The sequence below is a fragment of the Bos indicus x Bos taurus genome, chromosome 23, assembly GCF_003369695.1.
Source record: "Bos indicus x Bos taurus breed Angus x Brahman F1 hybrid chromosome 23, Bos_hybrid_MaternalHap_v2.0, whole genome shotgun sequence".
Taxonomy (NCBI): domain Eukaryota; kingdom Metazoa; phylum Chordata; class Mammalia; order Artiodactyla; family Bovidae; genus Bos; species Bos indicus x Bos taurus.
The window spans coordinates 5,527,835-5,546,542 of NC_040098.1; the positions used below are offsets into that span (position 1 = coordinate 5,527,835).

At 37.4% G+C, this 18,708-nt stretch overlaps 1 protein-coding gene across 1 annotated transcript in view; it reads left to right on the forward strand.

The window, feature by feature from the left end:
* The first annotated feature begins 8,756 nt into the window (after positions 1-8,756).
* BMP5 (bone morphogenetic protein 5) overlaps positions 8,757-18,708 on the forward strand; it is a 145,185-nt gene continuing 135,233 nt past the window's right edge. Inside the window, exon 1 of the mRNA XM_027524820.1 lies at positions 8,757-9,998. Within this exon, the coding sequence (XP_027380621.1) occupies positions 9,509-9,998 (490 nt within the window). The 5' untranslated portion in view covers positions 8,757-9,508. The remainder of the gene's footprint in view (positions 9,999-18,708) is intronic.

Genomic DNA, 18,708 nt, shown 5'->3' on the forward strand with positions numbered 1-18,708 from the left:
AGGGGTGTTAGGCGAGCTTTCTTACCTGGAACAAAGTGGGCAGCACAGAGACCTCTGCTTGAATTAATTCTCCTGATTCAAAGCACAGTGCTCTAGATTGTATAGAGCAAACCTCTCCCCAGTCTTTCATCTGTGCCAGTGTGCTCTGGACAGCCCTCTGTCCAAGTCCTCAGTTATGTGTTGCTTATCTGAGTCAAAGTTGAGCAGGCTAACTCTCCCCATTGTTTCACTCACCAAATTTCCATTAACACAAGCAGAAAACCTCAAAGTAGATGTGCATTTTACATTTTCTTTCTTGCACAGTGGAGGAGCAGTTAGCCAATCAAAGCTCTTTTTTTTTTTTTGCCACCGCACTGGGATACTAACAACCACGATGGAAATGGACTGATCAAAGGAGGAGCGAGAAGAGGCTGTCACCAAGGAGAGAGAGCCTTCATGCCTTTGAGATGGTAGGAGATTGTGGGTGAAATTCCTGGCTTTGCCTAGCTTTGTCTATTTGTAGACATAACAACCTTCATTGAGGGAATGATCTTTCTATAATAATTCTGAAGTGTTTTTCTCCCCATCCAGTGATTCAATAGGAATACAAAATGTACATCGACTAGTGGAAAAGCTTACAGATGGAATTCTTTTGGGCTATGTGGCCATGATGAGTTAAGAAATATATCAACCTTTATGAACCATTTGTTCATGTAGTCTCTTCTTTTAATGGGCTCAGTCTTACCCATGGTGAGGTGTTTTTTTTTTTTTTTTCCCCGTTTCACAGATGAAGAAATTTAGATTCCAGAAAGTGACTCCTTCCTGTTTATTCTCTGATTGGATTATTTCAATTTGACCTTCCCAAGATCATTCGGACAGTTAAAGTGGCAAAACCAAGATCTAAATCTAGGCTCTTGGCTGACATTCTCTGAGCATGAGTTAAGTGATAAAATATAGTGGATCCCTAGGAAAACATTCAAGCATCCATTCAAGATGACATTTGGAAACTTGCCAAGAAAATAGCATGGGCAGTGAGTTTTAAGCTCATGCCCTGTAGTTATTGATTTTATCCTTATAAGTAGTTCCAAATAATTCACTACTTTGTTTTGGTAGAAGGATTATGCCAACAAATTCCCATAGAATCAAACATCCATTAACATCTATAGATTTGGAAGAGAAAAGCTCAGGGTGACTGAACTACTCCAGACTTCCAAAGAAATAACTTTTGCCACCTAGAAAACACTCGAAAAGCTTAAGGAGTCCTGAACACTGCATTTAAGCAGCTCTGTTTAAGGAAGGGATCTTATCAGATTGATCTTTACCTAATGAGTCTTTCACTGATTCAGGAAGCTTGTTTGAAAATTTATGTAAATGAGCTTTATATCTACATATAAGGGATTCTTGGATTATGTTAGAAATTATATATGCTCTGGCTTAACTTTATTTCCTCAAAATAATTGGAACATACAATTGATAAGCATTATATCTAGATAGTTTTATAGAAAAGTATTAAAAGACATTTTAAAAGATAATATTAAATTATATTGCATATATAATCAAAGCCTCCTATTAAAAACAGTGTATCTCATGTCAGAATATATAGACATCGAGACTAAGAAATTAATGCTTTGGACTCAAAGGTAATTATCCATTATGTGAGGTATGGACTGGCAATGAGGTATAATTTCTGTAGCTATTTAGATTATTTTCTTGTATTTTCACTATAATGCTGAATACACATTCAAAATCATAATTATTATTATTTGTTTTTAACATTTTAGACAGAAATAATAGAAATTTGTGAATGTAAAGTGTTTGTATCTGCATCTGAAAACACTGTTGGATTGACAGGCTACAGAATTTACTTCTGGTTCTCCTAAAGCAACCTAAAAGTAAAGTGAGTTTGTCTAATGGGAAGAATATTATTATACCACCATTTGATGTTATCACTGCCTTGCTAATGAACATGCAGTGATGGAAAATGCAACTCTTCTAGAAGGAAGAAAGAAGTGGAGATTAGGAGGGGGGGTGGGGGTGGGGAGGGTGGTGGTGGGGGGGTGGGGAGGGTGGTGGTGGGGGGGTGGGGAGGGTGGTGGTGGGGAGGGGAGCAGGATTACCCTGCAGGAAGAGAGAGGTGGTGAAAGGTAAGAGATAAAGGAAGCAGTTACACACTTGAAAGAGAGTTCTAGATAAGGAAACTAGGCAGGATAAAGTTTTTAAAAATGGAGACACTGAGATAAAGAGTTTATTGTAAAATGGAAGAACAAAAGATGTCAAGAGAATGCAAGGGTGACAAAGAAAAAATCCATAGCTTTTAAATATAGAAAGTATCTGGGAAAGAAGACGACAGAAGCCCCAGTGCCAGAGGGAGTTTCGGAAGTGCATGTGCTCCTCTGAGGAGCGCCAGTGCCTCCACACACAGACACAGAATATACACAACTCTCTAACAGCAGCACGGCATATTCAGAACTGAACCTACTGGGGATAGGCATGAGGGGCATCTGCTCTGTGATTTCAGATGACTTTTTTTTTTTTTTTTTCAGTCGAATTTTAAAGAGTTACATAATGGAGCAGGCCTTGCGATTCACCTTACATTATAATACAGGAAGGAACTGGAAATGTGAGCAAAGAGGAAAGTGTGATAAACAGATACCATTTGAAGGATATATTCTTTCCATCTGTGTGTCTAAGAAATTGCATTTTAAGCTCAGCATTCAAGTATAAATACTTAAGGAAATCATTCTAGAAACAACTAACCTCCAAATTTGGAAAGATTGGACACTGTGTGTTTTATTCATTGCTATAGCAGATGCTGAATAAATTGTATTTAGTATATAAATAAGTGCAAACATTTTTCTGGATGCAAGCATTGTGTATTTCTTTAAACAATGTATTGCTTACCTGGGACTCAGCAGCAACCAAGGAAAAATCAAAAGCCTTGTTCTAATTTGGAAACTCTATTATGATACTGAAACATCCTCATGTGTATAATGGGTTGGAAGCTGCCAAGACTATTTGTTATGGGTTCTAAGTTTGGCTGCTTATTCATAAGTATTAAAAAAAATACTACTGCCTCCTTAGGAGATACGATTTAGTTGGTCTTCTGGCCTAGTCATACTAATGACTAGTGAACCAGTCATTAGTATTTTTTTTTCTTTTTTAAATTGAGGCATAATTGATATATATTATATTAGCTTCAGATATACAACATGATTCAATATTTGTATATATTGAAAAATGATCATTAAAGTCTAGTCTAGTAAGATCTACTCCCTTAACAACATCAATAGTATTTCTCAAAAGTTCTCTCTGCTCCCCATTTGTAGTTATGTAACCTGGCTTGAGAACTTTTGTGTTACAGGGTTAGTGTTATACACTTACAACTTGATATCAATCATTTTTGTCCATCCTTCTCATTATTAGTTCTATTTCCTTGTCATATTATGTCTTAGGGAACAGAGTTTGTATCCTCTAATGATGCAGAATAGGAATGGGTCTTGGGTGACATATACACAGGTCTTTTTGTTGTTGTTGCTGTTGGACAGTTTTTGTGATATAATTGGGGCTAATTTGTGAGGCTCTAAATTTGTCCTATAGCGTTACCCTAAAGCTACTGATGAGGATGCTATGAAATAGTCTCTATTTCCTTAAAAAAGACAATATGGAAAAGTAGGGCTATTTAGGCTCCCCAGGTGGCGCTAGTGGTTAAGAACCTGCCTGCCAATGCAGAAGATGTAAGAAACGTGGGTTCGATCCCTGGGTCAGGAAATCCCCTGGAGGAGAGCACAGCAACCCACTCCAGTATTCATGCCTAGAGAATCCCATGGCCAGAGGAGCCTGGCAGGCTACAGGCCATAGGGTAGCCCTATGTACTGAAGTGACTTAGCAGCACACAGGGCTATTTAATTAAACCACTACTGCTGTCAAGGAACATTTGCATTAGGTAAAGTAATTAAAAAATTTCCTTTGAACTGTCTCATTTTGAATGCGTCGATGGGAAGAACATTTATAGGTTATATCTTCCACTGAGGACTGAAGCACCATTTGTGGGAATTACAGGGGTACGTTGGCAATCATGCCTTCCATTCATCTGTGAGACACCTACAAATTTTGAATTGGTTAGTATGTTGGTGAGATACTTCTAGAGTCTTCCACCTGCTAAAGTGTGAAGGATGGAAAACATGGGTTGAAAGACTTTGACTTTTGGACACCCCAACCTGCTTTATCAAATGCCTCTTCCACCCTCCACGTGTGTTCAGACCTCATCCCAGTGTGTGTCTCAACACTCTACACCTACTTGAATCTTAGCAGGTGTGGTGTTCACTGCTAATGTCTGTTAAACAAAAAGTGGTCCCCTTCAGGGCTTCTTGTAATATGTGTCATAAAACAGCACGCAAACTCAAAACAAATAAGCCATTACAAGCCAAAGGCGGTATTAATTGACAGGAATAGAAGTTGCTCTTTTGGGTGAAGGACCACTTTAATTCAATGGGCACTCACCTCATCAGAGCTCCCTGTGATGACAGACCAAGATATTTTGTAAATGCTAACACAATTCACTGTTGTTTAGGCGCTAAGTCATGTCTGACTCTTTTGTGACCCCATGGACTGTAGCCCATCAGGTTCCTCTGTCCATTGGATTCTCCAGGCAAGAACACTGGAGTGGGTTGCCATTCCCTTCTCCAGGCGATCTTCCCGACCCAGGGATCAAACTTGTGTCTTCTGTTGGCAAGCAGATTCTTTACCATTGAAACACCAGGGAAGCCCTAATGTGACTCATTATATGATGCTTTTAGATATTTGCACTCTGATTCTTGGCTGTGGGATGAGGCCTATAATAGGCTAGTTTCCTTGCAAAAGGAGCCTTTGGTACTGTAGGTGAGGCTTCCTATTAAGAGATAGGGGAATTTGTCGATGAGTATGTCAGAGAAGGCATTGGCACCCCACTCCAGTACTCTTGCCTGCAAAATCCCATGGATGGAGGAGCCTGGTAGGCTGCAGTCCATGGGGTCGCTAAGAGTTGGACACAACTGAGCGACTTCACTTTGACTTTTCACTTTCATGCATTGGAGAAGGAAATGGCAACCCACTCCAGTGTTCTTGCCTGGAGAATCCCAGGGACAGGGGAGCCTGGTGGGCTGCCGTCTATAGGGTCGCACAGAGTCGGACACGACTGAAGCGACTTAGCAGCTGCAGCAGCAGCACGTCTATGAATCCTTACAATTTATAATGCTTCCAGAGAACACTGCTCTTTAAAAAAAAATCCCTGAAATATTGTTCATCTTTATTAAAAAGTCAATTGTTCAACAAATATTAATTGAGCTGCTAATATGTACTGTTTAACAGTGATGAACAAAATTAACTCAGCCCCTGCTTTTATGGTGCTTGTATTCTAGCTAAACTCTCAAGCAAAAAGTGAAATTACCTTTTGAGTAACAATAACATTTAAATAATAATTTTATGCCCTTAAATCAACTGAATCTATAAAACATGATTGTAAGCTTTTTGAAGGCAAGTATATTGTTTGATTTGATTTTACTGTATATGCAAAACAGATAACACATAATAATCATATATAGGCATTCAATAAATGCTTGTTGAATTAATAAATTATTCCAAATGTCCAGTCATTGTGAATGAGTTTTTAAAATTAAGAAGTGTACTCTATAAATGAAATTATTCTTTAATGGTTAACTAAATAACAGCTTAATGCTCAATCTACCTATTTAAATAATCTGTCAATTTGGATGACAGATAAATCCTCTGCCTTAGTAATTTGATTTACCAGTCTCTTAGGGTCAGTTAATTGGAGTCTGTTTGTCAGATGAACACTTAGATCAGTATTTCATTAACAGTGTTTTCTTTCTAATGATTAAATGTTGGTTCATTCTTCCTTAAGTAACTACCAGACTACCTACTCTCATGAAATAAAATAAAACAATCTTAGGAACATGGGCTAATACCAAAGCATATTGATGTATGTTCTCTTCACTTAAAAATATTCAATAATGTCACCATTCATTAAAAATAATACCAACCAAAAGTTTCAAATCTTTTGGGTCACTATCTTTCATTATTCACATTCAATATTTCTTTAACAACTATTAACCCAGCAGAAGGTGGAGGCTATATCCACAATTAACATCGCTTTTGGGTTACTGCAGACGTGTCCAAGTCAGATGGAATGAAACAGAAAGACCTTTCCAGAACCACACAGATTTATAGATACTGCAACCTTCTTTTGAAAGGCTGGGGAAAATTGATCTGTCTGCTGAATGTTGTCGGTTTGCGTATCTGTGGACTAAATGTGTCCAATTTTTGTGAGGGATAGGGAAAAATGAACAGGAGGGACTGTTCCCTCCTGGGAAGGACTTCTTCCATGTATTCAATCTTCTCTGTTTCCAACCAGAAGGCCACTTATATTAGCATATACCCTAGGCAAAGACTACTCTGTGAGAGGTGGGTTTTTACCAAGGCCCCTCTTCTTGGAATGTGCTTATCTTTAGGAACAATTCTTGTGATGCCATGGATTTTTCTCCTGTCCCAACTTCTTCCATACTGAATATATTTCTTCGGTCTGTTCAATGACTTATGCAGCTTTTAAATATATGCTCTGAAATTTGGAACATTGATACGTTGCCACTGCAAAATGCTTAATCTTCTAAATTGCCTTTACATACTTAGATACACACCCACCTGGAAATCCAATGATGTGGCATGACACCTTTACTTTTAAGTTGGAATAAATCTAGCTTTTCGCTTTGTGGTTAGCATTTCCCCTCTCTTTCTGGTAGGTTTTTTTCTTCTTTATTTTCTTTCCCTCTTTACACATGTTGATCCTTTTGAAAATGAATGTTTGCCAAATCTGGTCTGAGTTGGAAGGGAGGTGGGGAAGAGTTGATACGAAAAGCTCTGACTAAGAACGCTAGCAACTGATTTCTAGTCTAGAGGTGGGCTCTGTGCCTGGTGAAGCAATTAAATTACAGTTACACTGATTGATATTATAAATCAGACTTTGGGAAAATGAGTTTGGGGACTGGTGACACCTAGACTCATTTTTATTTTTCACTTCCATCTTAGGAGAAAAATCAGCACTTGTGGAAGATAAGAGTTGTTTCTTCCTCTAGGGTAGCTAGTTTTCACTTGTAACTCTAAGCTGTGCTCTAGAGACAGGAAGCAAATTCATAACCTTGACCATCTCTTCTAAAATGTAAAGAGAAAAACTGCAGTATCTTTTATCTGGGGACATGTTAAATAAATTCAGGGGAGAAAGTTTTTATCTACAAGTAATTGATTTGAATCCTCACCATTGGCCAAAAAAATCTTAGTTTGTTTTGGATGTGAAATCAAGGAGTTTAGTGGTTTCAATCATTTCTTACTGAAATGGTATGCTTTAATTCACTTTCAAGCTGAACTACTGCTATTCATGGGATAGCTATGTTATAGAAGTGTGTCAGTGTTTGGGTCTGCTCCTGGGGCATGCTACTTGGCTGTTAATAAAGTATTGTCAGTAGGGCAAATATTCAACAGCGTCATCAAGTTTGAATGCAGTAAGTTTGTATTAGAAAAATCATGCAGACAATAAGATTCCACAAGCCCTTTTGGTATCTTGCCTTCACCAATAAATTGTAGATTTATGAGAAATATGACTTTGCTTTAAACCCTCAGAGGAAATATTTAAAAAGAATTAAATAAGAAACCAGGCACCTCTAGGTAAAGGAAAAACATTAAAATTTCATAATAGTTTGAGAATTTGTTTGATAAATCTACACTGGTATCAGAATATCCTCCCAGACAATGAAAGCGCTGTGAGCCCTAAGGTTAAGGGAGAGCTTCTAAGGAAAATTATAGCTGCACAGAAACATTGTAGACTTCCCAAGTTTAAAGGCATTAAACATTAAGGATAAACACGCACTTTGCTCATTTCCCTGGATTAAGTGGGGTATGTTAGAAAGGTGTGCACGTACCCCATTATGCCCATCAGATTTTGAAAATGCAAATCTGCATGTAGTCAGAAAGCATATTTGACTTCTGTTTATTTGTATGGGTTAAGGCAAATCAAAATACTGAGTACAACATATGGGAAATATCTAATTTGTAAATCTGCTTATATTTCAACTGAAATGAGTTGAAAGTTAAGAGTCATGACACTATATCTTAGGCTATTTGTATTTCAAATGCACTGCATTAACTAGGGAAGTATGAATATACTTTGGTGCTTAAAATCTTGATATTCAAAGATCACTAAAGCCGGGCTCTCTCATCACCATTATTGAATTATTATAACTACGGCTTTGGGAACTAGAATATATTTACTGATGATGAATTCTCTACTGTATTTTATTCTGAAAAGATCTGGCTGTCATTAACAAACAACAAATTAATCTTCATTTATGAAACTTCCTTTTCTTTTGTAAGAAGTAAACTTAAACAACTTGTAAAAACTAGAAACAACCTCAAATATAGGATAGAGACATCTCATGTTAATTCAGCCACGACCTGAGACTTAATATAGAAATGCACTAAATGTGTACTATTAGAAAAAAAGATCTGAAAGGGTCCTCTATAAAACTGGTGACCAAATTTTCAGTCTGCTGCTTGAAAACTGGCTTTCCCCCACTAGAACTTACATGCTCCATGCATCCCTGTGCTGTGTGAGATGCGTGTCTATGAAATTGTGAAAATGGAGGCTTTTCTGGTAGCAAAGGGGTTAAGTTCTTTTTGCTTTACCAGTTTCAAATTACAATGAGAAGCCTCTTCTTTCCCAGCAGGGTTGTGCTTACATTACTCTTTAGATCTCCCTTGAAGAGGGCTGGTATATTTGTGTCTGCTGGAGGTGGAATTAACACTAAGAAGGAGAAAGAGAGTGAAGGGACTTACAGGAAGGTTTGCAAGTAAATTCAGGAAAACACATTGACTTGAATAGTACAACCTTGAGTCTTGTTTTACACTAAGACGACACAAAAGATGTTAAAGTTATCACCAAGCTGCCGGACAAATATATATTCCAACACCAAGGTGCAGATCAGCATAGATCTGTGATTCAGAAATCAGGATTTATCTTGGAAAGAGCTCAAGGGTTGAGAAGAACTCAAGAGCAAGTGAAGATCACTGTGGGAACTACAGTTTATTAGAAGATCAACTTTCGTTCATTCCAATACCAAAGGCCTGATTATCATATATTGATATAGGAATGCATAGGTCATCTGATCAAATAATATTAGCCGCCTTCTGCTCCATCCATGCAGCAAAAGCTCTTAACAACTGTGGATAATTGGAAATTCGAGTTTCAGCTTTCTTAGAAATAACTACTCGTGACATATTTCAAAATACTGAAAATAGAGCAGGAAAATCAGTGAGAATGTGTGTTCAGAAATGTCACTCTCACTTCAGAAATGAAGAATAGGTAAATTTGTTTTTCAGCTACTGGGAAAATATACCTCCTAAGAACTTAGATCTTTTTTTTTTTTTTCTTTCTGGTAAGAGGACAAGAAGGACTAAAAATATCAACTTTTGCTTTTGGACAAAAATGCATCTGACTGTATTTTTACTTAGGGGTATTGTGGGTTTCCTCTGGAGCTGCTGGGTTCTAGTGGGTTCTGCAAAAGGAAGTTTGGGAGACAATCATGTTCACTCCAGTTTTATTTATAGAAGACTACGGAACCACGAAAGACGGGAAATACAGAGGGAAATTCTCTCTATCTTGGGTTTGCCTCACAGACCCAGACCATTTTCACCTGGAAAACAAGCTTCCTCTGCACCTCTGTTTATGCTGGACCTGTACAACGCCATGGCCAGTGAGGAGAACCCCGAGGAGCTGGAGTACTCCGTGAGGGCGCCCCTGGCTGCAGACTCCCGGGGAGCCAGGAAGGGCTCCCCAGCCTCTCCCAATGGGTACCCTCGCCGCATCCAGTTGTCTCGAGCGTCTCCCCTGACCACCCAGAGTCCTCCGCTAGCCAGCCTACATGATGCCAACTTTCTGAATGATGCTGACATGGTCATGAGCTTTGTCAATTTAGGTATGTTGTTCATTTATTTGTTCATCTATGTTATCGCAAAGTGGAGGTTTTCCTAATGGCTAAGTAGCTGCTTGGTAGGTGGTCATGTTTATGTAAAGTCATTTTCTATAACTCTCCTCTCCAGCTTCTGTTTCCTTTTTTTCGTTGATGTAATATAAGATTTTTGCCTTAGGCAACAGAGTCATATGTACATATATATATTATTTTAATATAGTTAAAATTAAACATGTGGTTTGGGTAGATTTGGGTCTTTTCACATCTTGTAAAATTTCAATTTTGTTTAAATGTATGCATAAACAGACAATAGTCTAAAGAATTTATGAGGACAGCTAATCTATGGGCCAAATAATAATAACGCAGATATTTACAGATGGAAAGGTAAAAGTGACATTCTGAACCTTTTTTTTGTTTGTTTAGTAATTTAAAAAGCATATAAATGTAACTTAACTGCCACTTAAGAACTCTCATTTCAGGGCAGAAACTACTGTGAAAATATTGATGTGAAACTAATTAAGATCAAATAATATTGTAAAAGATTACTATCAGAGACTTTCAAGGACAGATTCTGAAATTCTGTGAAAAATATTTTGGAAAATAATTTTCACTCTAACATTTTTTTACTAGAATGATTAAAATACATCATACTTACTTGATTTTTTTCAGAGGCAAGAGAAATGCAAAACATGCTATGATGGTCTTTACCTATATAAAACTTTCCTTGTCATATAAGATAAAAATATGTCAATCAAAAAATTATTTAATTAACAGAATTCTTAGAGAATAATTTTTTAAATTATATTTTACTGAGTGCTGATACTGACAATACCAAAAAATTGATCTTGACAATATCAAATGATAAATTAATGCCTTGTTTTCATCTTGCAATATTATTAAAGAGTCTTCACTTTAAAATGATTTTACAAGGGCTGTGGTTTTCCTTAAATTTTTTGGTAGCCACTGAAGGTAAAAGTTTGCTATCTTTAGACTCTAAAAAAGAAACTAAATAGAATCAACAAATGTAATCAATTCTTAATGTTAGAGTTTTTAAAACTTTGTTTTAAAGTGCAATCTGCTTGGAGTTAAAATTGACATGTTCTATTAGACACTTAATTAAAAACTTCCTCATATATCAAAAAATATTCTTTGAAAAGTCAGATAGCAACAAATCTTAATGACACATGAAGCTTTTATAATATGTGTTGCTTAATATGCCCCGTTCATTTGCTCTGAGCAATCCTAGTAGGAAGGATAAGGTGCCTGATAAATCATATGTTTCATGTTATAAGAGACAAAGCTCTCATTATAAGCTGTAGTAAGTCATTGGTGGTTGCCTTAATCAAGTGTCCTGGGGGCCTTTTCTTCTCTATGTAATTAACAGGTTCCGTTTGGAACTTTCAAGCCATCAAAATATGTCTTAATTCTAAATTAGTTTGATTGTTTTTTCCTCATAGGAGTGACATGCAAATTTGACTCATGGTATATTTGACTTTGTAGCAATTTCTCAAGATTATTCAATAACTTAACTTTCTTTTTAATATTTTTATAGAAAAAGTACAATCTAGCATGATTTATATATTCATAAATCACTGAAAAAGCAGTGATTGTTTTATTGATTTATAAAACAATAGCTAAGTCTTGAATCTGTCCTAGTAATATATTATATTACAATTGAATACTTTGATCATTCACAAGAGAAGTGTATTTGTTTTTTTAGAAAGGAATGAAATACTATTTTTGAACCCTTGCTCCATTGCTTTTTATAAATTTACATAGAATAAGAAAGCCAACAATAATAATAAACAGTTTTATTCAGGGACTTCTGGGACCATTTTTATCATTAAAGCATATTTATATTTTTAGATCAATAAAATTTTCATTACTTGGATTATAATTACAGAGCAGTAAATTAATTATATTATGAATATAAGTATTAATTTTACACTAAAGAGACAATACTGGGTATGAGTTTCAGAAAATGTTTATTTATTTATTCATATCATGCTTAACTTGCTGAGTAATGATTTATCTTCAGTAATAAACTGTGTTACTTTTTCTTTAAAAATTCCAAACTAAATGTCTCACATGAAATTATTGACTAATTAATTGTGATACTAAGTGAGTTTTTCCTAGGAGTCTCTGAGGAAAATTAAACCACAATTTTATTTTATTCTCTTTAGACTATGCCTTCTAATACAGCCAAAGCTTGAACTCAATCACTACTTAGTAAAAAGCTTTGACTCCTGTATTTCTTCTGTAATAAAATAGGTCAAAGCATACTTATAAAAGGTAAAAGTGTAATATCATTATTAACTGTGCTAAGAATTTCAGTGTTTCTTATGGTAACATTAATTAACAAAGACTCAAGAGGATTTTATTTTATTTTTTTAGTGTCTTTAAAAATATGTATAGAGTGGAGACTGAGGGCAAATGATCAAATTAGCAAGAGGCAAGGGATTTGTGTTGAGGAAGCCACCTGATATTTAAATATGTGAAAAGAATCTGTTGATATTTCCCATCATAAGTTGAATTATATAAAAAGGGTCTAGTAACATCCTTGTTATTCATGCCTGCCTGGGTCATTTTCAAGTTACATAATGGATTTTCTACAATTATCTTGTCATTTAGAAACACTTTTTTTTTTTCCAACATAAGTTTTGCTCCCCAAGAACAATTAAATTTAATTCAAACTGTGATTAATTTTATGTTTATAAGCAGAAAACAGATTGGAAATTACTAGAAGGAAAAATAAAATGTGAATAAATTGCCTCAAAGGCAATGTAATAACTAAATATGAAATTAAACACATTATTCTAATCTGACCTTTAAGTTATTTTTTGTGATTTGTTCACTTTGAAGAAACAAATATTAATTATTAACTGTGTGAAGAGAAACTTTCTGCCTAATTTTATTCATTATTCTTAGGCCAACTTTTATCAGTCTCCTAGTCAACAGCTTTTACAGACTGATTTCTCTGGTTTGTCCTTAAAACTATTTAATATCAGTGGAATTTTGCTTATTCAATTCCACATTATTTTGTTAGTGACAAAAACATCATTCTGGTAATTTTTTTTTAGCTATCACTTTTTCAAAAATGTTAAGGGTTAGTTTATATATCAAATATCTTTGCAAATGAAAGGAATAATTAGGTAGCTTGTTCACAATATTTGAGTACATCTCTAGTTCACATAAAGAGAAACAAGCAGTGCATTTCTAAGACCTTTTAGTTAGAAACTAACTTCACTTGATTGCTTGGTTACTGTATAATTAAAATGATGTAACATTTGTAGACATTTCAGAGGAAAGTACAGAAAACAGCAAACACAGGAAATTCACTTCTATATTACTCTTTGTCTACATGTAGTTCTCTGATAAAGAACTTTAGGCTTATTAATGGGCTTTGATCAGTTGGCTTGGAGTCAAATACCTAGGTACAATTCAAGAATGTAAACTCATTCTCATGCATAAAAGTATGAAAATGTGGTGCTTACATTTGTTTTTGTTTTGTATTTTATAACTACATGTTTAGCATGTTAAAGTATGAAATAGAAAAATAGTTTCACAATTTTAAATGAAAGCCTTCTCCCTTACTCTCCCCAATCATTAAACTCTCCTGGTACTGGAAGAAAAAAATGTGCTTATACTCTCAGTTGACAGATTTGAAAGACATCATTGATATTTATTGTTGGTTTTGGCTGACTCAAGTGCCCAGTGGAGAGGAATTTATACACAGATCTACCTAAAGAAGCCTATCTATGTAGTCCCTCCAACAGGGTTATTAACACTTGTGTAACATAAACACACCTATAAACACACGCAAGTTTTTTTTCTTTTTTTGAGGAAGGGGGGATGGGAGGGAAAAAAAATCTAAAACCATTATAGTACATATTCAAGGTTTATGCCTGGAATAACAAACGCTAATATCGGGTGAAATAGTCATTTTTTCCCCACTCTTCACTTTTGAAAAGAAATTGCTGAGAGTGGAGACCTTTATCTTTTTTCTCCGTGAACTCCTGGCATTCTTGACCATGCCCCAGGGGGGGACCCTGTTCTTCTCTAGTGCTATGTCCTTGTTGATGGACGGCATGGCTGCAGAGATAATTATAACCATAGTTTAATTAGAAGTGTTTTGCAGGTTTGAATGGTCACTCACAAATTGCTAATTTTAGAAGTTCGATCAGGAGTCCCGGTTGGAGAGAAGGTATTGACATGACGACCCACTCTGGAAGGCTTGGGGCGGCTCACACGCCGCCTCCAGCTCCTTCCCTTGCATCCTTCCATTTCTGCAGTACCACCGCCCTGTCTTCTTTGCCTCCCCCCTCCCCCACCCCTGTCTTTCGGCCTTTCCTCTGGAGTTCTAGGGCCTCTCCAGCTCCAGGCTGTCTTGGCATCCCTCTCCTCACTGCCCCACCTCTCCTGGGGTCTGCCTTTGGTCCTTCTTTCTTCATGGCTGGAGGCTTAGATGAGCTGAAAATCAATTTGTCACAGCTCCATAATTGAGGTACAGTCTCCTGTTTTCTCTCTCCTCGAGAAGGAAAAGGATACTAAGGGCCCATGGCAGCCTCCACGCATCAGGAGCAAAGCTCCCCAGGGCATCGGAACCTCTCCAGCAGGCTGTTGACTCCACTTTAATTGCTTCTCTACCATCCCCATTCTTCCTTGCCTCCTCACCTCTCCCTGAAGATCTCCTGGACTATATTTAATTGTTTGTGCCTCTCCTAATTTATAACACTATTAAAATTTAAAAGGAGGAGATTCAAGGACAAGTGTTTCAAAAGGGAAAAACCGCATCACTGAACAAAAATCACGCTCATCAAAAATGCAACTCGTTTTTGCGTTAGAAAACCCTTTGACTGATAGAATTTTTATGGAATACACGTCGTATGTCTGAAGAGTGATGGTTTCCTTTTTTGAGTTGAGGAGAGATGTTGAGAAAATATAAAGAGATCAAGAATAAACTGGTGGAGGCAGGGAATAGGGAGGATGAGACGGAGAAAGAAAAAGTATTTTTCTAAAGCCCTGGAAAGGAGGAAAATGAATGGAATGAGTGTGAGGGGCCGCCTCTGGGCCTCGCAGGTGGAGGCTGTGGGGAAACCCTCCGTCCGCCTCATCCTGAGATGGCAGCTCACGCCACATCCCCAACCGCATCAGCTCCGGGGGAAGCCCTTTCATCCTTGCAGACTGGAATACCGAAGCGGGGCGGAGGGAGGGGGCACTCAGTGTGTGTGTAGAAGGAGCACACAGACGGGCCACTCACATTTGCAGTCATAAATAATGTAGTAACTCAGCTTGAAAAAACCACAGGTTCAAGGAAGAGGCTTCCCTGACGCAGAGAGGGGCTGAGATCAGAGGAGCCACTGAAAGGGTGGGAGGGAAACAATGCGTCCCTTGTTCTAGGGAATATTTATGAGTGCTTCTTTGCACCTTCAGTTCATATTTTATTGGCCGGGCTGTGGGGTTTCCCCATTTGCTCATCCCTTAAAATAATACCCTTGGCTAAGATAGCCTTTAAAATACACCAGTTAGTCCTGACAACTGGCTCATTTATTCGGGGAGAGGGAAAGGGAGCTGCTGAGATGCCCATGTCTGATGGGGATGTTTAAGATCCAGTCCTGGGTCTTAAAATTACAACTCAGATAAAAATCGTAGTGGGAGTATTCACCTGCCATTTTCAGAGATGTTTACAAGAATCTATGGAACCAAATAGTAACCCAGGTTTGTGAAAGTCTTGTTTTAATGGCTGTGATAAAACTGATAATATAATAAGGTATTATAGAAACAAAATCTGTTGAAAAGTACAATGTTCCAATTGAAAAAAAAAATCATTTGTAAGTTAGTAAAAAGTCTGCTTAGTGGTTTGAGGAGAAAAGGAAATAACCTTCATAACCAGAGAGCACATATACTATACTTGGAAAGCAGTGAACTACCCACCTATTGTAGAGAATGTAGAAACCCAGATCTTGTATAAAGTTGAATTGTTTGGTTGGTATAGAAATTAAGCCAAGGTTTAATTATTTTATAATTTCTAAGATGATGAAGATCCTTGGCTTCACAATGATGTGTCCTTGCACTGTATTTTCCCTAAACAAGGCAGTCTTGGGAATTGCGTTACAAAAAGAATGCTGCGTTTTAGAAATAAATCCATCTAATTACATTATCTCTTACATATTGTGTTTATTTAACTTCTTTCTGGAAGTAAAGAACAACTTTTATTGTGCCTGTGGTTTAATCGCTTTTTTGAAGTTGTTTGCAATAAAGAAAATAGTTTAAAGAGGTCAGATGCAAATCTCATTTAGATTTTATGCAGGCCTAGAAGACATGTCAACATTAAAAGATTTATTAACATTTACAAACCCCTTCAGCTATGCTGTCTTGATATGAGAAATTCAATATTATTTGTTGTGCACAGATTTCCTGTCCTTAGTGTAACTTTGCAATTAGCCTTCCTATGCAGGGAGATGGAGTCTATTTGCAGAATCCTAAAGTCCATGGTATATTACTGCTCAAACAGCTATTAGGTTAATTATAAATGGAATCTAATTGCAGAGTAGCAGAGAAGAAGCCAGAATGCCTGTATTAGAATCCCATAGGCTACACTTTCTTTCAGGGTGACCTCAGGCAAGTTATCAATGCTTACATTCTCAAGGTGCCTCTGGTTCTTTGACTAAGAAGTTCTAAAGATAATAATAACACCTTTCTCCTTGAGTGTTGAGAGAATTAAATGAGTTAATTACATACAATTTTAAGAAGAGTATTTGGAGCATGCTGCTGCTGCTAAGTCGCTTCAGTCGTGTCCGACTCTGTGCGACCCCATAGACGGCTGCCCACCAGGCTTCCCCCTCCCTGGGATTCTCCAGGCAAGAATACTGGAGTGGGTTGCCATTTCCTTAGACCTCTTGAAATGGCAGTGATTGTTGTTGGAATTGCATTTGTAGCCAACATCTGTATTGCATTTGCAGGAGCCGCTAAGTAATTTGTGGAGCCCAATGTAAAATGAAAATGTGGGGCCACTTGTTTAAAAGTTATCAAGACTTCCAAGATGGTGGCTGCAGGGTATTAGACCCAGCATAGGGCCCTCCTAAGTGCATATTTGATGACATGTAACACTAGCAGGAATCAAGCCCTATTCATCTATTTTTATCCCCAGTGGAAAGAGACATTGCACAAACTGAGGCATTTGTGGGGAATTTAATTAAGGTTATAATGTTTCTAATGTAGTGGGTGGGGCTTTCTGGAAAAACTGGAGATAATGCAGCACCTGGACTTGCAGGGGAGCCTTCCTTGTCAACTGCTGGGATGGGATGGGAGCAGAAACAGCTACCAGCAAAAGAGCTGTAGGAGAAGGCACCCTAGTGGGACTGGTGGTCTTTGTGAGAGGGGTGCCAGGCAGCCAACTCTAGGTGCTCAGCAGGGAGCGAGGCCTGGGAGTAAACAGCAGACTTCACTCCTCTGCTGTCTCTCCTGTTGGCTGATGGTCACTGAAAGCCCAGGGTCATGGGGCCCATTGGATCGGCTCCCAAAAAATCAGCCTCTTGGTGCAGACAGCTGAGCAGAGAAATGTGGAGAGTGGATCTTGAGGCATAAACTGAAGATCTCTGGGACAAATGGATAAATGCATATTGAGTGTTTAGTCAACAAGAGTTCTAGAATCAGGCCAATGTACAGGTTAATTGCAAAATTTAAGAGATAATGATTTACTGTGAGAGCTGATTACATCACAAGTTGGTTGAGTGGCAAAAACAGGCATGGGATGCTGAAAAAAGTTCTTAAATTGTATCTGGATCTGTAATTTTATATTATACATTAAAAGTATTGTATAGCAAACTAAAATTAAAATCAAAGACCCACAGGAACTTCCCTGGTAGTTGAGTGGTTAAGACTCCAAGTTTCTAGCGCTGGGGGTGTGGGCCCTATCTGTGCTGGGGAACTAAGATCCCACGTGACAGGTGACATGGCCATTTTTTTTTTAATTAAAAAAAACAAGTAGTAAAAAAAAAGCAGAAAACAAACCCACAATATAAACAGTAGACTACCATTGCCAATCACAAAAACTCAGTATAGAAAATACTAGCATAAATGCAGGGAAAATATAAAGAGCAGTATATGTTTGCAATCTCAGGTCTGTTGATTCTCAATCCTATGTCATTCTTCCTCACATGGCCCATGAGTGTGTGACAGGTTTTTAAATTCTGAGTGGAATCACATGATACCGTCTACAGTTCCTGTTGCAGGCAGAAATCATTTCAGGAGGAGGTAAATTAAAATAATTGTCTTTTTCTTTGCTACCTCTCTTCCCCCCTGGCAGAGTTCCTGTGACTCCCAGATGTGTAATTTCATGGGGGAACAGGTGTGTCTGCTATTTAGTTCTCATAAATAACCAACCTCTAAGCCTGGAGGCCAGAGCATCCCCTATCCTTTAATCCCAGATGAGCATCGAGTAGAAGAGCTTCTTCCCAGTATAGACCCTGCTCCCCTTTAAATTGCCGCAGGATGGTTGATTTTAACCTGAGTTTACTTCTATAATTGTCAAAAGCAGAGGAAGAGAGAGTTCCGTTTGGAAATGTTGTAGGCTTCTCAGCAGATAATCTTCATGTAGACATTGATGACTAATTTCATGAGGAAATAGTACAGGTCATCATTTATATGGGCCTTATGGTTAATATTTTGCAGATGTTTTCTTTGCTGAGAGTGAGGACAGGTTACTTAGTCTCCT